The 17,913-nt window shown below is 53.6% G+C and overlaps 6 protein-coding genes and 1 non-coding gene across 7 annotated transcripts; 4 read left to right on the forward strand and 3 right to left on the reverse strand.

Annotated features, from left to right (window-relative positions):
• Positions 1 to 491: 491 nt before the first annotated feature.
• On the reverse strand, positions 492 to 2,530 carry LOC115383861 (regucalcin-like). The gene is made up of 8 exons (XM_030086059.1): positions 2,417 to 2,530; positions 1,812 to 2,022; positions 1,547 to 1,729; positions 1,379 to 1,473; positions 1,191 to 1,305; positions 977 to 1,108; positions 739 to 893; positions 492 to 647 (listed from the first exon to the last, which is right to left on the reverse strand). Exons 2-8 carry the CDS (start codon positions 1,972 to 1,974, stop codon positions 597 to 599), a joined length of 894 nt encoding a protein of 297 aa, XP_029941919.1. The 5' UTR covers positions 1,975 to 2,022; positions 2,417 to 2,530; the 3' UTR covers positions 492 to 596.
• Positions 2,531 to 2,978: 448 nt separating this feature from the next.
• On the reverse strand, positions 2,979 to 8,438 carry LOC115383851 (vacuolar protein sorting-associated protein 16 homolog). The gene is made up of 24 exons (XM_030086042.1): positions 8,279 to 8,438; positions 7,939 to 8,027; positions 7,766 to 7,857; positions 7,539 to 7,667; positions 7,310 to 7,454; positions 7,121 to 7,236; positions 6,918 to 7,040; positions 6,795 to 6,850; positions 6,621 to 6,710; positions 6,345 to 6,516; positions 6,134 to 6,265; positions 5,933 to 6,060; positions 5,820 to 5,855; positions 5,618 to 5,726; positions 5,393 to 5,527; positions 5,191 to 5,299; positions 5,003 to 5,100; positions 4,167 to 4,271; positions 4,004 to 4,081; positions 3,823 to 3,909; positions 3,667 to 3,749; positions 3,495 to 3,591; positions 3,310 to 3,413; positions 2,979 to 3,230 (listed from the first exon to the last, which is right to left on the reverse strand). The coding sequence occupies exons 1-24, from the start codon at positions 8,326 to 8,328 to the stop codon at positions 3,095 to 3,097; spliced, it is 2,499 nt and encodes an 832-aa protein (XP_029941902.1). The 5' UTR covers positions 8,329 to 8,438; the 3' UTR covers positions 2,979 to 3,094.
• Positions 8,439 to 9,498: 1,060 nt separating this feature from the next.
• LOC115383858 (caveolae-associated protein 2-like) lies at positions 9,499 to 12,925 on the forward strand. Its single transcript, XM_030086053.1, has 6 exons — positions 9,499 to 9,844; positions 10,092 to 10,232; positions 10,322 to 10,423; positions 11,028 to 11,294; positions 11,366 to 11,518; positions 11,602 to 12,925. The coding sequence occupies exons 1-6, from the start codon at positions 9,590 to 9,592 to the stop codon at positions 11,959 to 11,961; spliced, it is 1,278 nt and encodes a 425-aa protein (XP_029941913.1). The 5' UTR covers positions 9,499 to 9,589; the 3' UTR covers positions 11,962 to 12,925.
• Positions 12,926 to 13,192: 267 nt separating this feature from the next.
• LOC115383863 (emopamil-binding protein-like) lies at positions 13,193 to 14,253 on the forward strand. The gene is made up of 4 exons (XM_030086061.1): positions 13,193 to 13,432; positions 13,525 to 13,594; positions 13,737 to 13,875; positions 14,002 to 14,253. Exons 1-4 carry the CDS (start codon positions 13,256 to 13,258, stop codon positions 14,237 to 14,239), a joined length of 624 nt encoding a protein of 207 aa, XP_029941921.1. The 5' UTR covers positions 13,193 to 13,255; the 3' UTR covers positions 14,240 to 14,253.
• Positions 14,254 to 14,306: 53 nt separating this feature from the next.
• LOC115383864 (ADP-ribosylation factor-like protein 11) lies at positions 14,307 to 15,324 on the reverse strand. Its single transcript, XM_030086062.1, has 5 exons — positions 15,206 to 15,324; positions 15,070 to 15,135; positions 14,878 to 14,993; positions 14,617 to 14,794; positions 14,307 to 14,536 (listed from the first exon to the last, which is right to left on the reverse strand). The coding sequence occupies exons 1-5, from the start codon at positions 15,236 to 15,238 to the stop codon at positions 14,408 to 14,410; spliced, it is 522 nt and encodes a 173-aa protein (XP_029941922.1). The 5' UTR covers positions 15,239 to 15,324; the 3' UTR covers positions 14,307 to 14,407.
• Positions 15,325 to 15,765: 441 nt separating this feature from the next.
• Positions 15,766 to 17,676, forward strand: LOC115383862 (elongation factor 1-beta-like). Its single transcript, XM_030086060.1, has 7 exons — positions 15,766 to 15,896; positions 16,437 to 16,559; positions 16,644 to 16,779; positions 16,857 to 16,920; positions 17,104 to 17,229; positions 17,400 to 17,467; positions 17,548 to 17,676. The coding sequence occupies exons 1-7, from the start codon at positions 15,817 to 15,819 to the stop codon at positions 17,632 to 17,634; spliced, it is 684 nt and encodes a 227-aa protein (XP_029941920.1). The 5' UTR covers positions 15,766 to 15,816; the 3' UTR covers positions 17,635 to 17,676.
• LOC115384272 (small nucleolar RNA SNORD51) lies at positions 16,958 to 17,035 on the forward strand. Its single transcript, XR_003930866.1, has one exon. It is a non-coding gene; the product is annotated as a small nucleolar RNA SNORD51 (small nucleolar RNA).
• Positions 17,677 to 17,913: the final 237 nt, after the last annotated feature.

A 17,913-nucleotide genomic window follows, 5' to 3' on the forward strand; every position in this document is an offset into this window, starting at 1 on the left:
TCATACAATGATCACAGGTGTGCACGCCTGTAGACTTTCAGACGGACAGACGGTGAGCGTCACACCTGGACGCAGCAGCCAGGATGTGTGTGTGGATCCGTGTGGGACAGCAGACAGAAGACTGTCCCTTCAAGAAAGCACCCCCCCCCCCCCCCCCCCCCCCCAGTCCTCCCCAGTCTCCCCCCCCCGTCCCCGATATTTAAAAAAGAAAAAGAGAAAATCAGCACAACCTTTTCGTACCTGTACAGACGTTTTTGTAGAAGCTTGTAGCTCGTTCCGTGTTTGTTGGTGGTGGTTCTGCACTTCAAGGTGTACAAATAAAACGCACCCTGTCTTTGTGTCTTCCAGTGTAACGTGCACTGAGTGGAGTTTTGATTCGTGCCACAGCGTCAACGTGCTGACCATTCAAACACACAGAGATAAGACAACGATAGGCGCCAAAAGTTGCTTTCCATCTCGTCACCCACAATCCCCCACAACAAACACAGTGATGTCAACAGATGGTGTTTTATTGAGTACTGTTTGCTCCGATTGGTTCGGATGATAAACGGTTTGTGGGCTCTGATTGGCTGCTGACGGTTCGAGTCTCCGCCTCGTCATCCAGCGAATGAATGTGCAGGGCGACCTTTGACCCCAAGTCCCGTCACCTGTGAACGCACACACACACACACACACGGGAACCATCACCATCACCCCGTGCAGGACGTCGAGAGGTGAAGGACTGGCGGCTGGACTCACCTTGAAGGTGGCGCCGGCGTCCGGCTGCTGCTTGAGCTCCGATTCGCTGAGACCCAGAGAGGCGGAGGTCACGTAGAGGTCGGTGTAATCCGGACCTCCGAAGCAAACGGAGGTGGTCTTGGTGGCGGGCAGAGAGATGGTCTGCAGCCGCACGCCTGACACAGAATCATACCGCTACGTTCAGGGGTGACTGCGTCGGTGTGGAGCGTACCAGAGTTACCCAGCGGCACTAACTCACCGGTGGCGGGATCGATGTTGAGGACCCGTCCTCCGTCGTAGCACGCCACCCACAGGCGTCCGTCTGCGTCCATCGTCATCCCGTCAGGAATGCCCTCGTCCTCCTTCAGACGGTACACCACACGGCGGTTGCCTGGGAGACAGGTCAGACGGAGGTGAAGACAGGCGCTACGCCCTTCCTGCGGTCGGCGGCGCGGCGTTCCGCGGGGATTTACTCATTTGGCCGGTGACCATGTCGTAGTCGAAGGCGTCGACGGACAGACACAAACTGTCGATGTAGTACATGGTCTTCTGATCCAGGGACCAGTCCATCCCGTTGGAGATGTCCACCTGAGAGACAGGCGGACTGAGACACAGAGAGATGGACGGGCCGGTCTGGAGACGGACGGACAGGTGAGCTTACCTGGCCCAGCAGTTTGGTCAGCTTGTGGTCCGACGTGAGAGAAAACAGAGATCCTGGTTTCTTCTCCACCGGATTGTCCTCTTTTGACATGGTGCCTGAACACATGGCGCTGTTACCACGACGACGCAGTGAACACCCACACGCAGGTGACCAGGAGAACACACACACCTGCAAGCAGCCGTCCGACAGGATCCACCTTCCCATCGTTCAGCCGGTTGGTGGGTTTGTCCTCGTCCACCTTTGCCAGTACCGTGGTCTTCTGCGTGGACCAGTCGACGGCCACGATGCTGCGACCCACGCCGGCCACGTAGCCGCCGGACCGGCGAGGGACGGCGAAGCCCACCGTGTCCTCTGAGACGAGACGGGCGAGAGCGACCGCGGGTCAGCGACACGGCGCCGAGCGCATCACAGACCGAGGAGCTCAGCGGCCCACCTGTTGCGATGCTCTCGATCTGATTGGTCGAGGGACTCCAGCGGTGGATCTTCTGGCCCGGGATGTCCACGAACAGCAGCTTCTGGTCCGACTCCTCCCACACCGGCCCCTCGCCGAGCAGGGTGCCCGGATTGACGGCACGCTCCACCTTCACTGAGGACATGGCGGCTCTGGACCAGTCGGCAAGCAGAAGGACCACCTGGAATGACACCTGTTTCCATGGAAACGACAAGGCAGGCACGCTTAACAATTTACAGCACGTAAAATATTGCAAAAACAAACCTCAATGCAGATTTTTAAAAGATTACAAATAAACAAATGATTTCAACAGAGTCAACAGAAATATAGGCGGAAGCGACTCTTCTCAGTGATCCGGGTCAGAAGGACCGACTCTCCCGAGGGGGCCGCACAGCGCGTGCCCCACAAACCACTTTCTTCTCACGCGCAAAGCACGTGCGCAGCGGTGCTACGCTTTGCACCGTGAAGTCCAGCAAAGAACTTTTATTGTGCACGCGCGCCTTCACGCTGCAGTCACACGCCGTCACACTTCACGCGCGGCAAAAACTGATTGTGCTCGCGCACGACGGCGCGCGGTAACGACTCACCTGCCGCAGCTCTCGGGACTTCTCCCCCCGCTGGACTTCGGGGACAAACTCCCGTCTCCAGTTATTTAACTCACGGCTCGCGGCTCCGCCCCTCCGCCGGCCCACCCCGACCAAACAAACACACCCGAACCAGGCCACAGTTCAACAACAGCGCCGCCATTTAATCCGCCAGAGAGAGGAACCGGGCCGCTCTAATGCTCCTTCTGTGTTTCTTATCTTTTTGTTCTTCCTCGTGAGCGGACTGATTCAGTCTCCGCTGAATGCCGAGGTGTGTTTGCTCTAGTATTTGTTATTAATCGGTTTATGGGGCTGATAACTCAGATAGACCCTGGATTTACCTTTCTTTATGCAGTCATCATGAAAACAGCTTGGTCATGGTTTGACCCAGGCCTCAGGACACCTCCACAGTTTCTTACTGGAGGTTTTCTGGATGGACGTGTCTCATTCCTACCAGTGCACGACCCAACTGAAGGTCTCCAACACAATAAGAAGGAAAAAGAAATCTTTCTGAGGCTCACCTTTTGTACCACGAGACCAAAAACTCAACAGGGAGACAAGTCCTTTAGAAACAGAACACATTAGCAGGGAGCTTTTATTGAGACACACAAAGAGAAAACAGTCGCGAAGCAGAAAGAAGCGTTGCCATGGTTACAGCCGGACAGATGCGTGGAGTCCAGTTCACTTCTTGGCGGCGGCGGCCCGGTTCAGCTTCTCGATCAGCAGGCGGTCGGAGGCGGCGCACCGGGACAGGACTGCCCCCATCTCCGACTCGTTCCGGCGCTCGATGGCGGCGTCGGCGGCGCCCTCCAGGTCCCTGACAGACGGAAGAAGAGTGAGCAGCGGTCTCGCCGCGACACCGCCACCCGTGTGGACAACGCCGCCGCAGGTTTTACCCGATGGCCAGGTGAGCTTTGACCTTCTGCTCGGGCGTCACCCTGGAGACGTACTTCTTGGCTTCGTACTTGTTGTTCGACTTCATGCAAACTTCCACAAAAGCCTGAAGAGGAAGACACACCGCTAGGACTTCTGGGAAACTTTGCTTCACCTGTTTGAGCTTAAAGGGGGCGGGGCTTGTTACCAGGTAGCCGATGGGAGACTTCTTGCTCTTCGCGAACTTTTCTAACTCGTCCCACTCCTCCTTCTCAGCCAGAGACTTCAGCTTCAGCCACCAATACCTGCAGAGGCGAGACGGACCGTCGGTGGAACAATCGAAACGCGATCATCTCAGAAAAGCTCCGCCGCCGTCTGACCTCTTGTCGGGAACCCTGAAGTCTCGGTACAGCTGCTCCGCCTGCTTGTGCAGTCCCAGCGCCAGCAGCGCCTCCATGGTGGCCTGAGACGACAGGTCACATGGCTCGTCACCGCCGAGTCAAATCACCAGTGCAACGCCGCACGGCGGCACAAACCTGCAGCGACAGGCCCAGAAGCCCCGCCCCCTTCTCGTCGTCCAGTTTCCGCTGAAATCGGAGGAGGCGCATCTCCTCCTCTGTGGCCTGGAGGCCAGACGGTGCGAAAAAAAAACGCAACGTGAGACCGAGTGAGAGGTCTGTCTGCGTTCGCCGTCTCCGACTGTCACCCCAACTTTACCTTCGCCGCAAACTCGTTCTTCGCTTTGTTGTATTCGTCCACGGCGCTCTGCAGCAGAGACAGGCGGCTCTCCAACCTCTGAACACACACACACACACACACAGCAGTGACTGACGCGGCTGTTGTTTGGCGGCGGTGTTGTTGGTTGGCGGTTGTTTGCTACCTTTTCTCTGTAGCTGGCGGTGACGTAGTAGTTGGCGAGCTCCTGGTGGTCGTCGTCCTGATTGTACAGATCCTTCAGAGTCTCCTGTTCCTGCAGCTTACAGAACTGAAAAACCAGCATGGGGTCAGAACAACACACACACTGTGTGTGTGTGTGTGTGTGTGTGTGTGTGTGTCTGAGAAACCTCATTCAACTTAAAAATGGACCCCGTCACAGCATGAAAAATAATCAAAAGCCAAACATGGCGTTTATTAACTATGTCAGAGGTGTTGTGTTGTTGTGTGAGAGGTTCTCATGTATTTCATAATCTTTATCACTCTGCATAAACGCATCTCTTTCTTTCATTTCTTTGTGCCTGAATGGCTCTCTGGCAATAAATCCGCCGTGCCCTGCAGCTACACTTTTGAACTTTGTTCAAATGTAATAAATAAATAATATAAAATGGACTTTAGCATTACTGACTTGCAGTATTGACAAAACATCCTTTGTAGTCGAATGATTTTAAGTACAGAGGCAGATAAACAGAAACATTTATGACGCTCTGCACTGCTGGAGCCTCCTGACCCCCCCCCCCCCCCCTTAACTTTGGCAGTAAAATTTGGATGATTCGTCTCTCACATCAAGCTCAGGCCTCTGGAGGGAATTTATACGGATAAATATCCTCAGATTTTTCTTTGTTCCACAGACCAAACAGTCCCAGACCAACAGGCCTGAGCTCGGTCATCTGAGGCTTTCACTGTTTTGGGGAGATGTGTCAAAAGCTTTGAGGTGCCCAGCTTCCTGTGTGGTGAGCCGGACTGAAGGTTGGAACCCGGACTCCAGACGTGCCGCTGTACCTGTCTGTAGAGGCTGAGGGCGACTGGCTGGTTCCTCAGGGTCATGAAAAAATCTCCCCGGTTCATCTCGTTCTTCAGGTAGCTCACCACCGTGTACACTGACGCACACACACACACACACACACAGATATATCGAATGGAAGCCATGGTGCTGAGAGACACGAAGGGGGCGGGGCTAAAGGACTCACCCAGGTCGGTGTCGCCGCTCTCCACGGCTTTACTGAGAGCTAACTGACTCCTCTTCATCTTCAGCAGCAGAGGGACCTGCTCTCCAGAACGGGCCTCGGAGTCCAGCAACTACACACACACACACACACACACACAGGGTTTAGTGTGTGTCCAGGGTTTCATTTCACTGCAGACATGTGATGAAGAACAGCGAGGCGACACCTTGATGGCGAGCTCGGGACGTCCGCATTCGTAGGCTTTGGCTGCGATGTGCGAGTACGACACCCCGGGCGAGTCTCCCACCTTCACGCACACGGCCCGGGCGATGGCCTCGTCTGACAAGTCCTTCTGTTGCACCTGGACACACCCGCCACGCCCTCACACAGGTGAGACCGGCGAGCGGTCCGGGCCGACAGGAGGCTCACGGCGGGGGGGGGGGCGGGTTACCTTACAGGACGCCCAGTGTTTCAGCACCCGGCTCACGCCCTGATAGTCGGGAATCTTCAGGTACCGGCACACTTCGATCGCCAACGGATAAAACTGTCGATACACCAACCTGAAACACACACACACACACGCACACACACACACACACAGGTGAGAGGAGGACAGACGGACGGACGCACAGACAGACAGACGGCTGACTCACCTGTCGATCAGCACCTGGACCGTCATCTGTTTGAATCTGAAGGTTGGAGGTTAAAGAAAAGCCCTTCAGGCAGACGTCATTTCCCACAATGCCGCAGTGCGGCCAGAGGATACTGAGTGTGCGTCAGCGGCAGGCCGACGGCGGCGTCCCTGACGGCGTTGAGAACCCGGAGCTCTCTGCAGGTCGTCACGAAGGCGTCGGGGCTGAAGTCTGTCAGGAAGCACTTCCCGAAGGACGCCGCCTGGTGGGCGACACGCAGCATGACGCCCCGTCGCCGGCGCCCAGCAACATTTACAGCCCGCCAGCCGACTCACCCTCATCAGGGACTTCTGGGTACTGGGGTCGTACTCGTGACCTGCAGCCTCCACACACTGCCGCACCGCCTCTCCCAGCATGCTCTGCTCCTTGATCTCCCTCAAGTACTCGTCGGCCTTCTGACTGGATTTCTGGGAGGAAAACAGTTTGTAAACATGGCGGGACTGTTCCACTGCTCCACCGCCCCACCGCGCCGCTGCGGCGCCTCACCTCGTACTCCCGGTGGGCCTCCAGCAGCAGCGCTCCGGGAGCCATGGAGGCGATCTTGAAGATGTCCTGACACACCAGGGGAACCTCCTGCAGCAGCTCCTGATTGGTCGAGCTGATGATCCGGACGCCGTCCAGTTCTCCAACGAGAACGCACAGATCCTCGATTGGGAACCTGAGGTCGGGTCAAAGGTCAAACTTCAAAGAGCAAAGATGGAACGCCTCCCCATCTCTCTGAAGAAGAAGTCAGAGGCTGCACAGCCTGAACTGAAAGGATACTGAATGGTGTCGTTGCACACTCCGGCCACCAGGAGGAGCCGGTCCCACATCAACACCACTGACGGCTGCTGGCTCTGTGGTCTCCGACACCTGGACAGGTGGACAGGTGGACAGGAACTAACCGTGAGTGGGGTTCACAGACAGCCAGGCAGCTGGTTAAAGCGGTGAACCTACCAAACCATCTGCTTGGGTTTTGTTGACCTCTTGGTCTCAACGTCACTCAGTTTTTTCTGCAGATAAAGAAGCACCTGTCAGTCATGCAGGTCAGAGGTCAGACAGCTGATTGCAGGAGCTCACCTGGAGGTTGGCAGTACCGGTCCACAGGTGTCCAGTGTCGGTGAACAGGGCCAGGTATTTATAGCTGAAGGACACAGACATGTGGACGATGCTTCCCGCCTGAGGGCTGAGACCTGGAGGACACTGCAGACAGAGAGACAGTCAGCAGGTGGGACAGACGCCTGACTCACCTGTCACCTGTCAGCGGGAGCCGTCCGTCTCACCACTGCAGTGCAGGACGTGTTGTCCAGGATGAAGAGGTCGGGCCCGTTAGCCAAGAGGACTTTAGTCTGTCTGTCCTGAGAGAGGACGAGCCAGCAGGACGGCTTCCCCTGCAGGCCTGAGGAGGACAGACGGGTCAGAGACTGACAGACCCATCGGAGAGAACACCGAGCGAGACACACAGGTCTTACCTGGAACTTCAGGTAGCCGACGGAGCTTCAGATCATCGATGTTGGTCGCCAGGGTGAATTTTGCAGAGCCTGTTACTATGGCAACACCTGTGCCATAAGGGGAGTGGAACACTTTGGCTTCCAACACCTGAGACTGGACCACTTCCTGTTGAAACCACGCGCAGGGAACGAGAGGATTAGCTGAAGCGCAGCTCACGCTGGAGTGGTCCATCAGCGATCGAGGGCTGACCTGTCCCATGCTGAAGTGTCTCTTGAAGGATCCAAACAGGTCGTAGATGAGGACGGACCCGTCCTCCTGAATACACAGCAGCTCATCGCTGACCGTCCAGCCCAGCTGGACCACCGGGCCGCTCTTCCACTGAGAGGCAGGGAGGAGGGACAGGCAGACAGGTGAGGGGGGGCGGGGGAGGCAGCAATGTCACTCCAGCCAGTGATGGAGCTGCTTTTTGGACTCACAGGGAAGCTCGCGATGGAAACTCCAGACGAAGAGAAAATTTCTAACTGAGGGCGAGAGCTGGGAGACCGGCGGAGGGGCTCTCTGAGGACAGCTGCGGGGGGAGACAGGGCGAAGTCAGAGACACAGCGAGACATGTGTGTCTTCTTCACATGTGTGCGTGTGCGTGTGATACCTATCGGTCCTCCATACGGCGCTGCAGCCACCAAACTGTCTCTCAGTCCATCCTTCAAGCTCCAACACATCTCATACAGCTCCGTCTTCCTGTAAACAACAACAACAACAACAACATGCCACATAGCTCCATCTTATCACGAGCAACAACACAAAGCTCCACATTCCTGCAATTTACAGTGTAAACATGTCGCACATCTTACAATAAACAAAATGTTATTCTACTTCTGGCTATCGTGGGAGCCATAAATGACTGTCAATGCAAACCGCGGCTGTCAGGTGAGCCGCTCGTGCAGGTGTGCCGCTCGCGCTGCGAGCCGAGAGTCCGGAGACGCACTGACCGGTAGAAAGCCTCTCCCAGCGGGTTCCAGTTGGCCGTGATGAAGGCCATGTCTCCTCCGGGAGCGACGACGGGAGAGGGTGAAGATGCTCTGTTAGCCGTTAGCTTAGCCTCATCGCAGTCAGCTGACAGGGCGGCCAGCTTCTTCTCTGGCACGTGACGCACGCGGCGCCGCCTGAAACGTCAGCGGCGCCACCTGCTGGACGGAAGGACACATTACACCAACTCAACCTATTTCTTTACCTCTTTCTAAAGAAATTTACTTTTTTTTGTGGAATATTTAGTTTAATATTTTCATTTAATTATGTTTTTAATTAAATTCTTTTTTATATTCAATGTTTTTTTTTAAAGATTTTATTTTTAAAAACCAAAGTGCCTTAAATGGACCCTGATGGTTTAAATTACTGCTTTTGCTCATGAACTCTAGTGGTAAAAATCTGAATTTTTGGAATGGAATCTGGTGGTTGAAGTTTTTGAGGTTTTTTCTTTTTTGTAAAATGGACTCAGGTAGATAGTTTGTATGAGGTCTTTGATGGTTCGAGCCGCTTTTCCTCTGACAGGAGGGCGAGCGAGCTTGACACAAAGAGAGGAAAAGAGGGGGAGCGAGTTTTCCTTCCACATGACTTCACCTTGAAAATATGATCAAGACACACTGAGTCCCTGTCTCTCTCTCTCTCCTCTCTCTCTTTCCAGCACAAACAGCCTTCCTGCCCCTTCTCCATGGTAACAGCCCCCTCCCCTCTGGGTGTGGTGGAGAGACACCAGCTTCAGGCTGTAGAGAGAGCGAGCGTGTTAACCCTTTCAGCTCCTGCTTTCCATTTTAGCTCAGTCCAGGTTGAACTGATAAATTACTTTTTGTATATGTTTATTGCTCCATTTTGAGATTTAAAGTGTTTTTTTTTTATATGTGTAATTGTGGTATTCACCCATGTAAAGTTTTTAACTTTACTTAGTACATTAAGATTCAAAATTTAAATTTGACTTTCAAACTTTTTTCTTTTTTGATTCCATTATATTTGTATAACTTTCATTTGTGATGGCTGTTGGTTGTGCAGGTGTGTGTGGCTCCATGTTTTCACATGGAGAAATGTCAGTCTTGGCAGTCGAAGGGTTAAAGGGGTGAATGTTTCCAGGTTGTTGGCTGGAAAGTTTTCCTGAGAGCCAACCAATCACAATGCAGTACACATACACACACACACACACACACACACACACATACTCACACACACAAGGGCGGGTCAGGCAACTCAGTGTCTTTTTTCTGCAGCTGGAAGTTTGGTGAGTTTTGGGAGTCTCAGGCTCGAGTGTCATCATGGTGACCACGGAGACGCACCAAAGCCAGGACCTCCTGGTCCCCCAACAGGACCAGGCCCAGGAACCGGAGCAGGACCTGGACCAGGACCAGGACCAGGACCAGGAGGAGCCCACGTCGCCCTCAGCCCTGCTGTCAGGACTGGACCTGGAGAAGATGAGTCAGGGGCCGGTGAACGCCATCACGGTCCTCACGCTGCTCGACAAGCTGGTCCACATGCTGGACGCGGTCCAGGAGAACCAGCACAAGATGGAGGTGAAGGACCGGGTTAGAGGGACAACTGAGACTGCTCTCACATCCTACCGACCGACCGTACAGACTGTAGACCTGACAGTTGTAATGACTGTAGAACTCGTTGTTCTGTTCTTGAAAGACTGATTGTTATGATTTCTTAAACCACTTCAAAAGTCAGATTACCACAGAGTATCTTCTGGTAACTCGCTGGTTCATGACAGGTGATCTCCCGTTTCGTCACCTGCTTTGTGGCGGGTTGCCGTTTCAGGTGCATCAGGTGGAGATGGAGGGCGTGGTCCGGGGGATCCAGGCCGACATGACCAAACTCTCCAAGAGCCACAGCCACACGTCCAACACGGTCAGCAAGCTGCTGGACAAGAGCCGCAAGCTGTCGGTCACCATGAAGGAGGTCAGTGAGCGCGGCACCGGCCGGGGGCCGCCTGTCCGAGCGCGGCGAGCCCGCCGACGGGCGCTGACCTCTGGCGGCGTCTCCCGCAGGTTCGCGACAGGATGGAGCGCCAGGGCGTCCAGGTCAAGAAGCTGGAGGCCAACCACGCCCACCTGATCCACAGGAACAACTTCAAGGTGCTCATTTTCCAGGTGAGAAAGGCATGCTGGGACATGGAGTCCCTCCCCCAGGCGTCTCCGTCCGCTGCCTTTTTTGGTCGTCGGCAGGAAAAGGAGCTGGAAAGTTTCCACGGAAACAGATCACAGGGTTTAGTTGGTCGCTACGGTAACAGCCAGCAGAGTGTATCAGGGACAGATATTAGCTGGGTTGAAAATTACAACACACACATAATCATGTGCGTGCTGCTTTTTTTCTCTCTCTCAGCAACACTCAACATTCCTGCCCTCCCAAAAATACCCAGCGTCCGTCACTCCCACTGCGAGCGTTCAGAAACACTGCTCCTCTGTGATCCCGAGTTCAAAACCAGCTGATCTGAGCAAACCGAGGAAGAAACACACCGAGTCAAACAACTTTCCTTATTTTCGTCTTTATTAGGACTTTCCCATGGTGTTTTCACTTCGTCCATATGTTCCCTTCTTCTTCTAACATTCTCTTGGTGTTTTAACGAGGTTGTAACCATTTCCTGTTTTTCTGCATTGTGCTCCGTATCCTGTATTGCTGCTGCGTTGCTCCCTTTCTTTGATTTGCAGACTACGTTCTCCTGATTGTTTTTTTAAATTTTCTGTCCTCTAACAGGAGGAGAACGAGATTCCGGCTACTGTTTTTGTGAAGGATCCTCCGCCGTTTCCTCGCGATGAGATTCCGGAGGAGGGCGAGGAACCGGCCGCTGGAACCGTCGACGGGAACCAGTCCCAGGAGGGCGGCCTCCACACCATCGACCTGTCGTCCGACGAGGACGTGGGCCTGGAGGCGGAGCTGGAGGACGAGGAACCGTGGCCTCAGGATCTGGAGAACATGGAGAAGTCGAGAGCCGAGAAACTGAAGCGCTCCAGTCTGAAGAAGGTGAAACGGACTGGTGGAAAGACGGACGGGCGTGGAGAGACAGACAGGTGTAACCGTCTTCCTCTGTCCAGGTGGACAGTCTGAAGAAGGCGTTCTCCAGGCAGAACATCGAGAAGAAGATGACAAAGATCGGGACGAAGATCGTCTCTGCGGAGCAGCGCGAGAAGATCAAACAGAAGACGTCCAGTCTCAAGGTTTCACCGCTGACCTTCAGCCTGAAGAAGGTGCGTTCTGCCTTCCTCTCAGACGGAAACGTGGCGTCGGGGTTTCTGCCGCTCTGCTGAATTCTCCCCTGATGTGTTTTCAGCCTCGCAGCAGCTCCGACTCTCAGCCTCCGGAAGGCTCCTCTCAGGTGGAGGAGGAACACGTCCAGCTCTCGCCGCTGGGCGGCGCCGGCGAGGAGCTGCCTTTCACCGAGGTTCACGCCCAGCTGGCACCGGCCGACCAGGAGGAGGAGCTGAAGGAGCAGGTGGAGGAGGAGGAGGCGGAGGAGGCGGAGAAGGAGGTGGAGAAGGAGGTGGAGAAGGAGGACGCCCCGCTGGTGGTGGAGGCGGAGGTCTCCGTGTCCTCAGAAGGAGTCGGTGAGGAGTACGCTCTGTCCGCCACCCTCCCTCAGGAGGAGAAGGAGCCCAGAGGAGCAGAGGAGGAGGAGGAGGAGGAGGAGTAGGCCTCCATCAGATGAATGGAGGTTAGCAAAACAAACCTGAGCTGTAATCTTCACCACATCTTCTCAAAGGGACCGAACAACCCCTCCAAAACATCCCTTCTCCCCAGCTGTCAAACGTTCCTACTAGGAGAATTCATTTCCATCCAGCATTCCTTACACAGCACACGCAGAGAGAATCTCCTGGAAGTGGCAGAACCATCCCTCTAGAGCCAGAGCTCAGGTTTGTTTTGTGGTGGAGATGCGGCTTCTCCGCCATGGACCTTCACACAGATCACATATCGATTATTTGTGCTGATATCTAGAGCCTCAAACTTTATATCTGTTGAAATGTTCCTCCACGCCGGGTCTCAGCTGATTTTGTCGGTTCGAGTTTGAATGATGTTGAAGAATTTCATTTTTCGACTGATCTAAAAAAACCTAAAGAAATCCTGTGGTGACACCTCGACTTTTCATTCAGCGTTTCTTTCTCAGTATCTTTTACCATTTCAGAGTTATATTAAAAAAAAAAAGAGCAGACTGATAGAAGTGAGACCAACTCTTCAACAGCACTCAAACAGTGAACCCTCCTGCTGTAAAGAAACCGCAGATCACCAGTGTTCTCCATGAGTTTCTCGACTCCTCCAGGAATATTTCTACACACTTCCTTTTTCTTTTCTGCATTGTATTTTTTTTTTAAATAATTTTCCTGACATTCAGACCTTTCCCTGACCCTCCTGGCGTTCTCTGTACATTCCGGGAATTCTCCGGCGCTCCCCCCGACATTCCCATGACGCTCTCCTGAGGTCTCCGTCTGCTTTACGGTTTCAGTCTGTTGCTGTTCTGATCAGCCGGAGAGCTCACTCAGAAGTCTGTGTTTTTCTTTGTGTGATCCGTCAGTTTGTGTTGACTCGATCGCTGCTTTTGCTGCCAAAGATTGTTTTCTGTGTGACGATGTGACATTTAATCAATAAAACCACAAAACCAGGTCTGTGCTCATTTCCACTGGAGAACCTCACGTTGCAGAAGAGAATTAAACAGACTTCCTCACCACGAACCTGATTCTACCGGTGACCTCTGACCTCAGCTTTCTATGAAGGAGTGGGTGGAGCCAGGGGGGGGTGAGGTGGTCTCCCCAGCAGCCAATAGAAAAGCAGCGGGTGGAACCTTTAAAGAAAGGCCAATGAGGAGACGGGGGGCGGAGGCAGGCGAATCGCTCCATATTCAGTCCTCACTGTGACACACAATCCCACTGACACACTGCTGTAGTCGTACTACACTTCTTCATTTCTGCGTCCCTGTGGTACCTGCGGCGCCGATGGACTCGCCGGCGCCCCCCGGCATGTCTCTGGTGTCCCTCCTGTCCCTGTTGGCCTGCAGCTTCCAGCTGCTGGCCGCTGTGCTGCTCACGCGCAGGTACGGTGGGCGGAGCTCTGCGGCGGACAGGTGGGTGCTGCTGTGGCTCTTCTACGACGTCATCGTCCACCTGACGCTGGTAGGCGGGGCTTCTCCTCCCGCATGTTTACACGCTTCTCTTCAACATTCCGACTGAAACAGCCTGGTTAGTGAGAACCGTTTCATCCTCAGGAAGGACCCTTCGTTTACATGTCTCTGGGTGGAACAGTGGAGACGTCTGAAGGCCCTCTGGCTGAACTCTGTACGTTTTATGTTCTTCTTAATACTCCATATTAAAGTACGGATGTAATTTAGTACACTTGTCGTCCTGAAACCCCAGTCTGATTTGACAATTTAAGTACAGCCGACAGGTAACGGAGTCTCCGTCTGTGTGTCACCTGCAGGGAAGGAGTACAGTAAAGCCGACAGCCGCTGGTTAGTTTCTGATCCGACAATCGTGTCCATTGAGATTCTGACTGTGGTCCTCGACTCTCTGCTGGGAATTCTGCTGATACATGCAGTGCTGCATGACAAATACTACAGGTAATTCAGTTAATCCTCCACTGATATCTCCCAGTAACAGGAAACAACAGAATATTTGTTATTAATCAGTGTTTTTCTCAGTCCTATAGAGCGTAGCATAAATTCAGTGTTGACTTGTTTTGACAGACACTTCCTGCAGATCACGCTGAGCGTGTGCGAGCTGTACGGCGGCTGGATGACCTTCTGTCCCGACTGGCTGATGGGCAGCCCGCATCTGAACACGTCCAGCTGGCTCTACTTGTGGGTCTACCTGGTCTTCTTTAACGGAGTCTGGGTCCTGGTGCCGGTCCTGCTGCTGGTCCAGTCCTGGCTCGGCCTCCGCAGCGTCCATGAGCTCAGAGCGCCGGACAGGAAAAGGCTGTAGAGACGCTCGTTTACCTCGCGTGAGGCTCCAGGCAGGATCAGTGCAGCTTCAAACGACACCATCAGACCCGAGTCCACACGGTCTTTATTTCTCATTAAAACCTCGTTCTACACCAGCACCAATAAAGTCTTTAAAAAAAAATAAAAATAAAAATCTGCTCGCCCTTCATCAACTCTTCTTGATCAGCTTGTTGACCGACATGAAGGCCTGCTGGAGGCCGAGTCCTCTCAGCGCGCTGCAGGCCTGGATCTCCCACCGTCTGTCCGAGTAACTGGGCAGGTCCAGCTGGGTGGACACCTGAGGACCAGGACAGAGACCGAGGACCAGGTGAACGGAACAGCCTCAAGAATCCAGTCGGTCCTCCTGCCGTGTCTCACCTCTCGGATCGTCATGGAGTTGGGCAGGTCCTTCTTGTTGGCGAGGACCATCAGAGGAACTTCTCTCAGGTTCTCGTCACTCAGGACCCTCCTCAGAGCTTTCTGGGCTTCCTGCATCCGAGCACGGTCACTGCTGTCCACCACGAACACCAGCGCCTTGCAGTCATCCAGGTAGTACCTGGAACACAGACCGACTCACTCGGTTATGTCATCCATTGTCTGTTTGTTAGTGTAGCCGGCTGTTGTGTTGCTGTTCCTCACTTCCAGTTTGGTCTCATACTCTTTTGTCCTCCCACGTCCCACACTGTCAAAGACGTCTTCTTGTCCAGTTCCAGCATCCCCACATTAAAGCCTATGGTTGGCGACGTTTCCATCACCTGAAAGTTCAAACAGACTCACGTTTACCTGAGGACAGACTCGTCTGGGAGCAGAGCCACCCGGGAACAAACTCACCTGTCCAGTCAGCATGTGTGCCAGCAACGTGGACTTCCCAGCAGAGTCCAGGCCCATGAGGATTACCTGGATGAAGAAAACCTTAGAGTGCTGTTCACCCGAGGACTAAGTACAGCTGGTCATCTGTGTGGTTTACCTGAGGAGAGGAGGCGGAGCGGCCCTGACCCATCGCTCTTCTTCTGTGGTTCCCACTGTGCGCCGACACTGCTCTGGCAGAAACTCACCTATCTGATTCTCCCCTCAGGTGGATTCAGCTTCATTCACACCTGCAGCCAATAGGAGGGCAGATCACATGACACAGCACAGGTTGGACTGCATTTTTGTTGCAGAGGAGGGGCTGAGATTTAAGCCAAACATTGTCCTTCACCTCAGACAGGCAACCAGGAATCTGATCAACTACTGCTGATAGAATAATTTAACAATAAAAAAAAAGGTCAGTTCAGTCCAAATATAACAGATGTATCTATTTGTCTGCAGTTTGTTTCAAGGTTGAGTTTTATCTGTTTAACTCAGGGGTGTGGAAACTGGTTTAGTCCAAAGTGTAAAGGTTTCTCGTTTCTGTTGGTGGGGTGAATAAAGCAGAAAACCCCCCGCAGCCCCCCTCTTCCTCCTCCTCCTCCTCCTCCTCCTGGGAGGAGCAGCTGAAGGGTCCTTTGAGGAGGAGTCTGGTTCGGGTATAAAAGCGGCTCCCCCCGCCTCCCGCTCCTCCTTCTCCTCCTCTCACGGCTCCTCCGGATCTCCTTCGCCATGGGCTTCGGTGACCTGAAATCCCCCGCCGGCCTCAAAGTGCTGAACGGCTTCCTGTCGGAGCGCAGCTACATCGAGGGGTCAGTGAGCAGAGTCCGGCTCCGGGCGACCTCAAGCCCCCGTAGGAATGAAGGCAGGCGGGAGAAACTGCGCTCCGCTCGGCGCTGCAGCCGCCATCTTGGCTCCACGCTGAGATAACGTGGCTAGCCGCTAGCTGCTAGCTTACACTCAGCGCTGTGTAAACACTGAAATACAAGCAGCCGCATCGCTCAGTCGTCTGTAATTCGTAGCGACGGGCGCCAAAGTGAAGACAGAGTTTATTTGATTGTGATTCTATATGAAGAGAACTGGCTTGTTGCTGTTAGCCGGTTAGCATAGAGCAGCATGTAGCTCATGTTGCCACGTGATCTGTGTTGGTAACTTGCCAAAAAGTACATGCAATACTACACTATCGTGATTAGTCTTTCACTTGCATATGGAAATTGAACGTAATCACACATTTGTTTTAAAATTAATTGAAACGGTTCATTCCAATTAGCATGTTTGCTTGGTAACATGATGTTCAGACACCTGTACAGATGTCGTCATGGTGATGAGTTTTCCCCCTCCTCCTTCCTCAGGTTTGTCCCATCTCAGGCGGATGTGGCGGTCTTCGAAGCCATCTCGTCCCCGCCCCCTGCAGACCTGTGCCACGCTCTCCGCTGGTACAACCACATCCGGTCCTACCAGAACCAGAAGGGCAGGTGAGGCCGAGTCACTGCGTCGCTTCACAGCGTGCAGGTGTGACGTCTGCCAGGCAAACAAACCCTGCGCCCTCTGTGCGTCAGTCTGCCAGGTGTGAAGAAGCCTCTGGGGCAGTACGGCCCAGCCGGCGTGGCCGACGCCACCACAGGCCCCGCCCCTGCAGCTGATGATGAGGACGACGACGATGACGACATCGACCTGTTCGGGTCTGATGACGAGGTGAGGCTGCCGCGGCGTCCTCGGTGAAGTGAGGGTGGTGTGTACGGGTGTCTGATCGCTGCGCTGCTGTGTCACAGGACGCCGATGCCGCTCGCCTGAAGGAGCAGCGGGTTGCAGAGTACGCCGCCAAGAAAGCCAAAAGTGAGAAACCGTTGAGAACGTCCTGCCATTAAGCTCACCGGATCTCTGATGAATAACCAATCACCATCTTTCGGCTGATCGCCTGATGGACGCTTGTTTTTACCTGAGACGTCTTGGCTTGTCAGGATCGTGCGTCTCTGCGTGGTCGTCTTGGAAATAAAACTTCTCCCTCTCCTGCCTCAGAGCCCGCCCTCATCGCCAAATCCTCGCTCCTATTGGACGTGAAGCCGTGGGATGACGAGACGGACATGGCCAAACTGGAGGAGTGTGTACGGAGCATTCAGATGGAGGGACTCGTCTGGGGACAGTGTATGTTGTTCTACACGCGGTCCTGCACAGTGTTTGGTGTTGATGATGATTTGAATCACCATCTTTCGACTGAATTCTGATGGACTCTTCAAGATCTGAAACCTCTCAGATTCACTGTTTGACAAGTGAGTCATGCGACCGTCACTCACCCAGGTGTTGTGTCATTTCAGCCAAACTGGTCCCGGTCGGATACGGCATCAAGAAGCTACAGATCGGATGCGTGGTGGAGGACGACAAGGTGAGCGTCCTCGCCGTCATCAAACGTCTTCTCCATTCAAGACGTGAACGTGTGTCAATGTGAACATGTTTCTTCCTCAGGTGGGCACAGACATACTGGAGGATCAGATCACAGCGTTCGAGGACTTCGTTCAGTCGATGGACGTCGCTGCGTTCAACAAGATCTAGAACAAATGTTGCATTAATAATAAAAAGCACTTGAAACACAAGATTAACTCGTCCTTGATTTTGTCCGTTCTGACCAGAAGTGCGATGGTATGCAGGGAAAATCTAAAATACGCAGAGAGTCAGCAGTCAAACTGTCTGTGGAATGAACCAGGCTAGAGTTCCTTCTGATGTGGAGAACGGTGTTTTTCCATTGTGAAACTGGAGCTTAGCTCACATTATTTCCTCAGAGTCGGTGAATAATCAAACACGTCTCAGTAAAAATTGTTTTTAATAACATTG

This window comes from Salarias fasciatus (assembly GCF_902148845.1).
Source record: "Salarias fasciatus chromosome 23 unlocalized genomic scaffold, fSalaFa1.1 super_scaffold_20, whole genome shotgun sequence".
NCBI lineage: Eukaryota > Metazoa > Chordata > Actinopteri > Blenniiformes > Blenniidae > Salarias > Salarias fasciatus.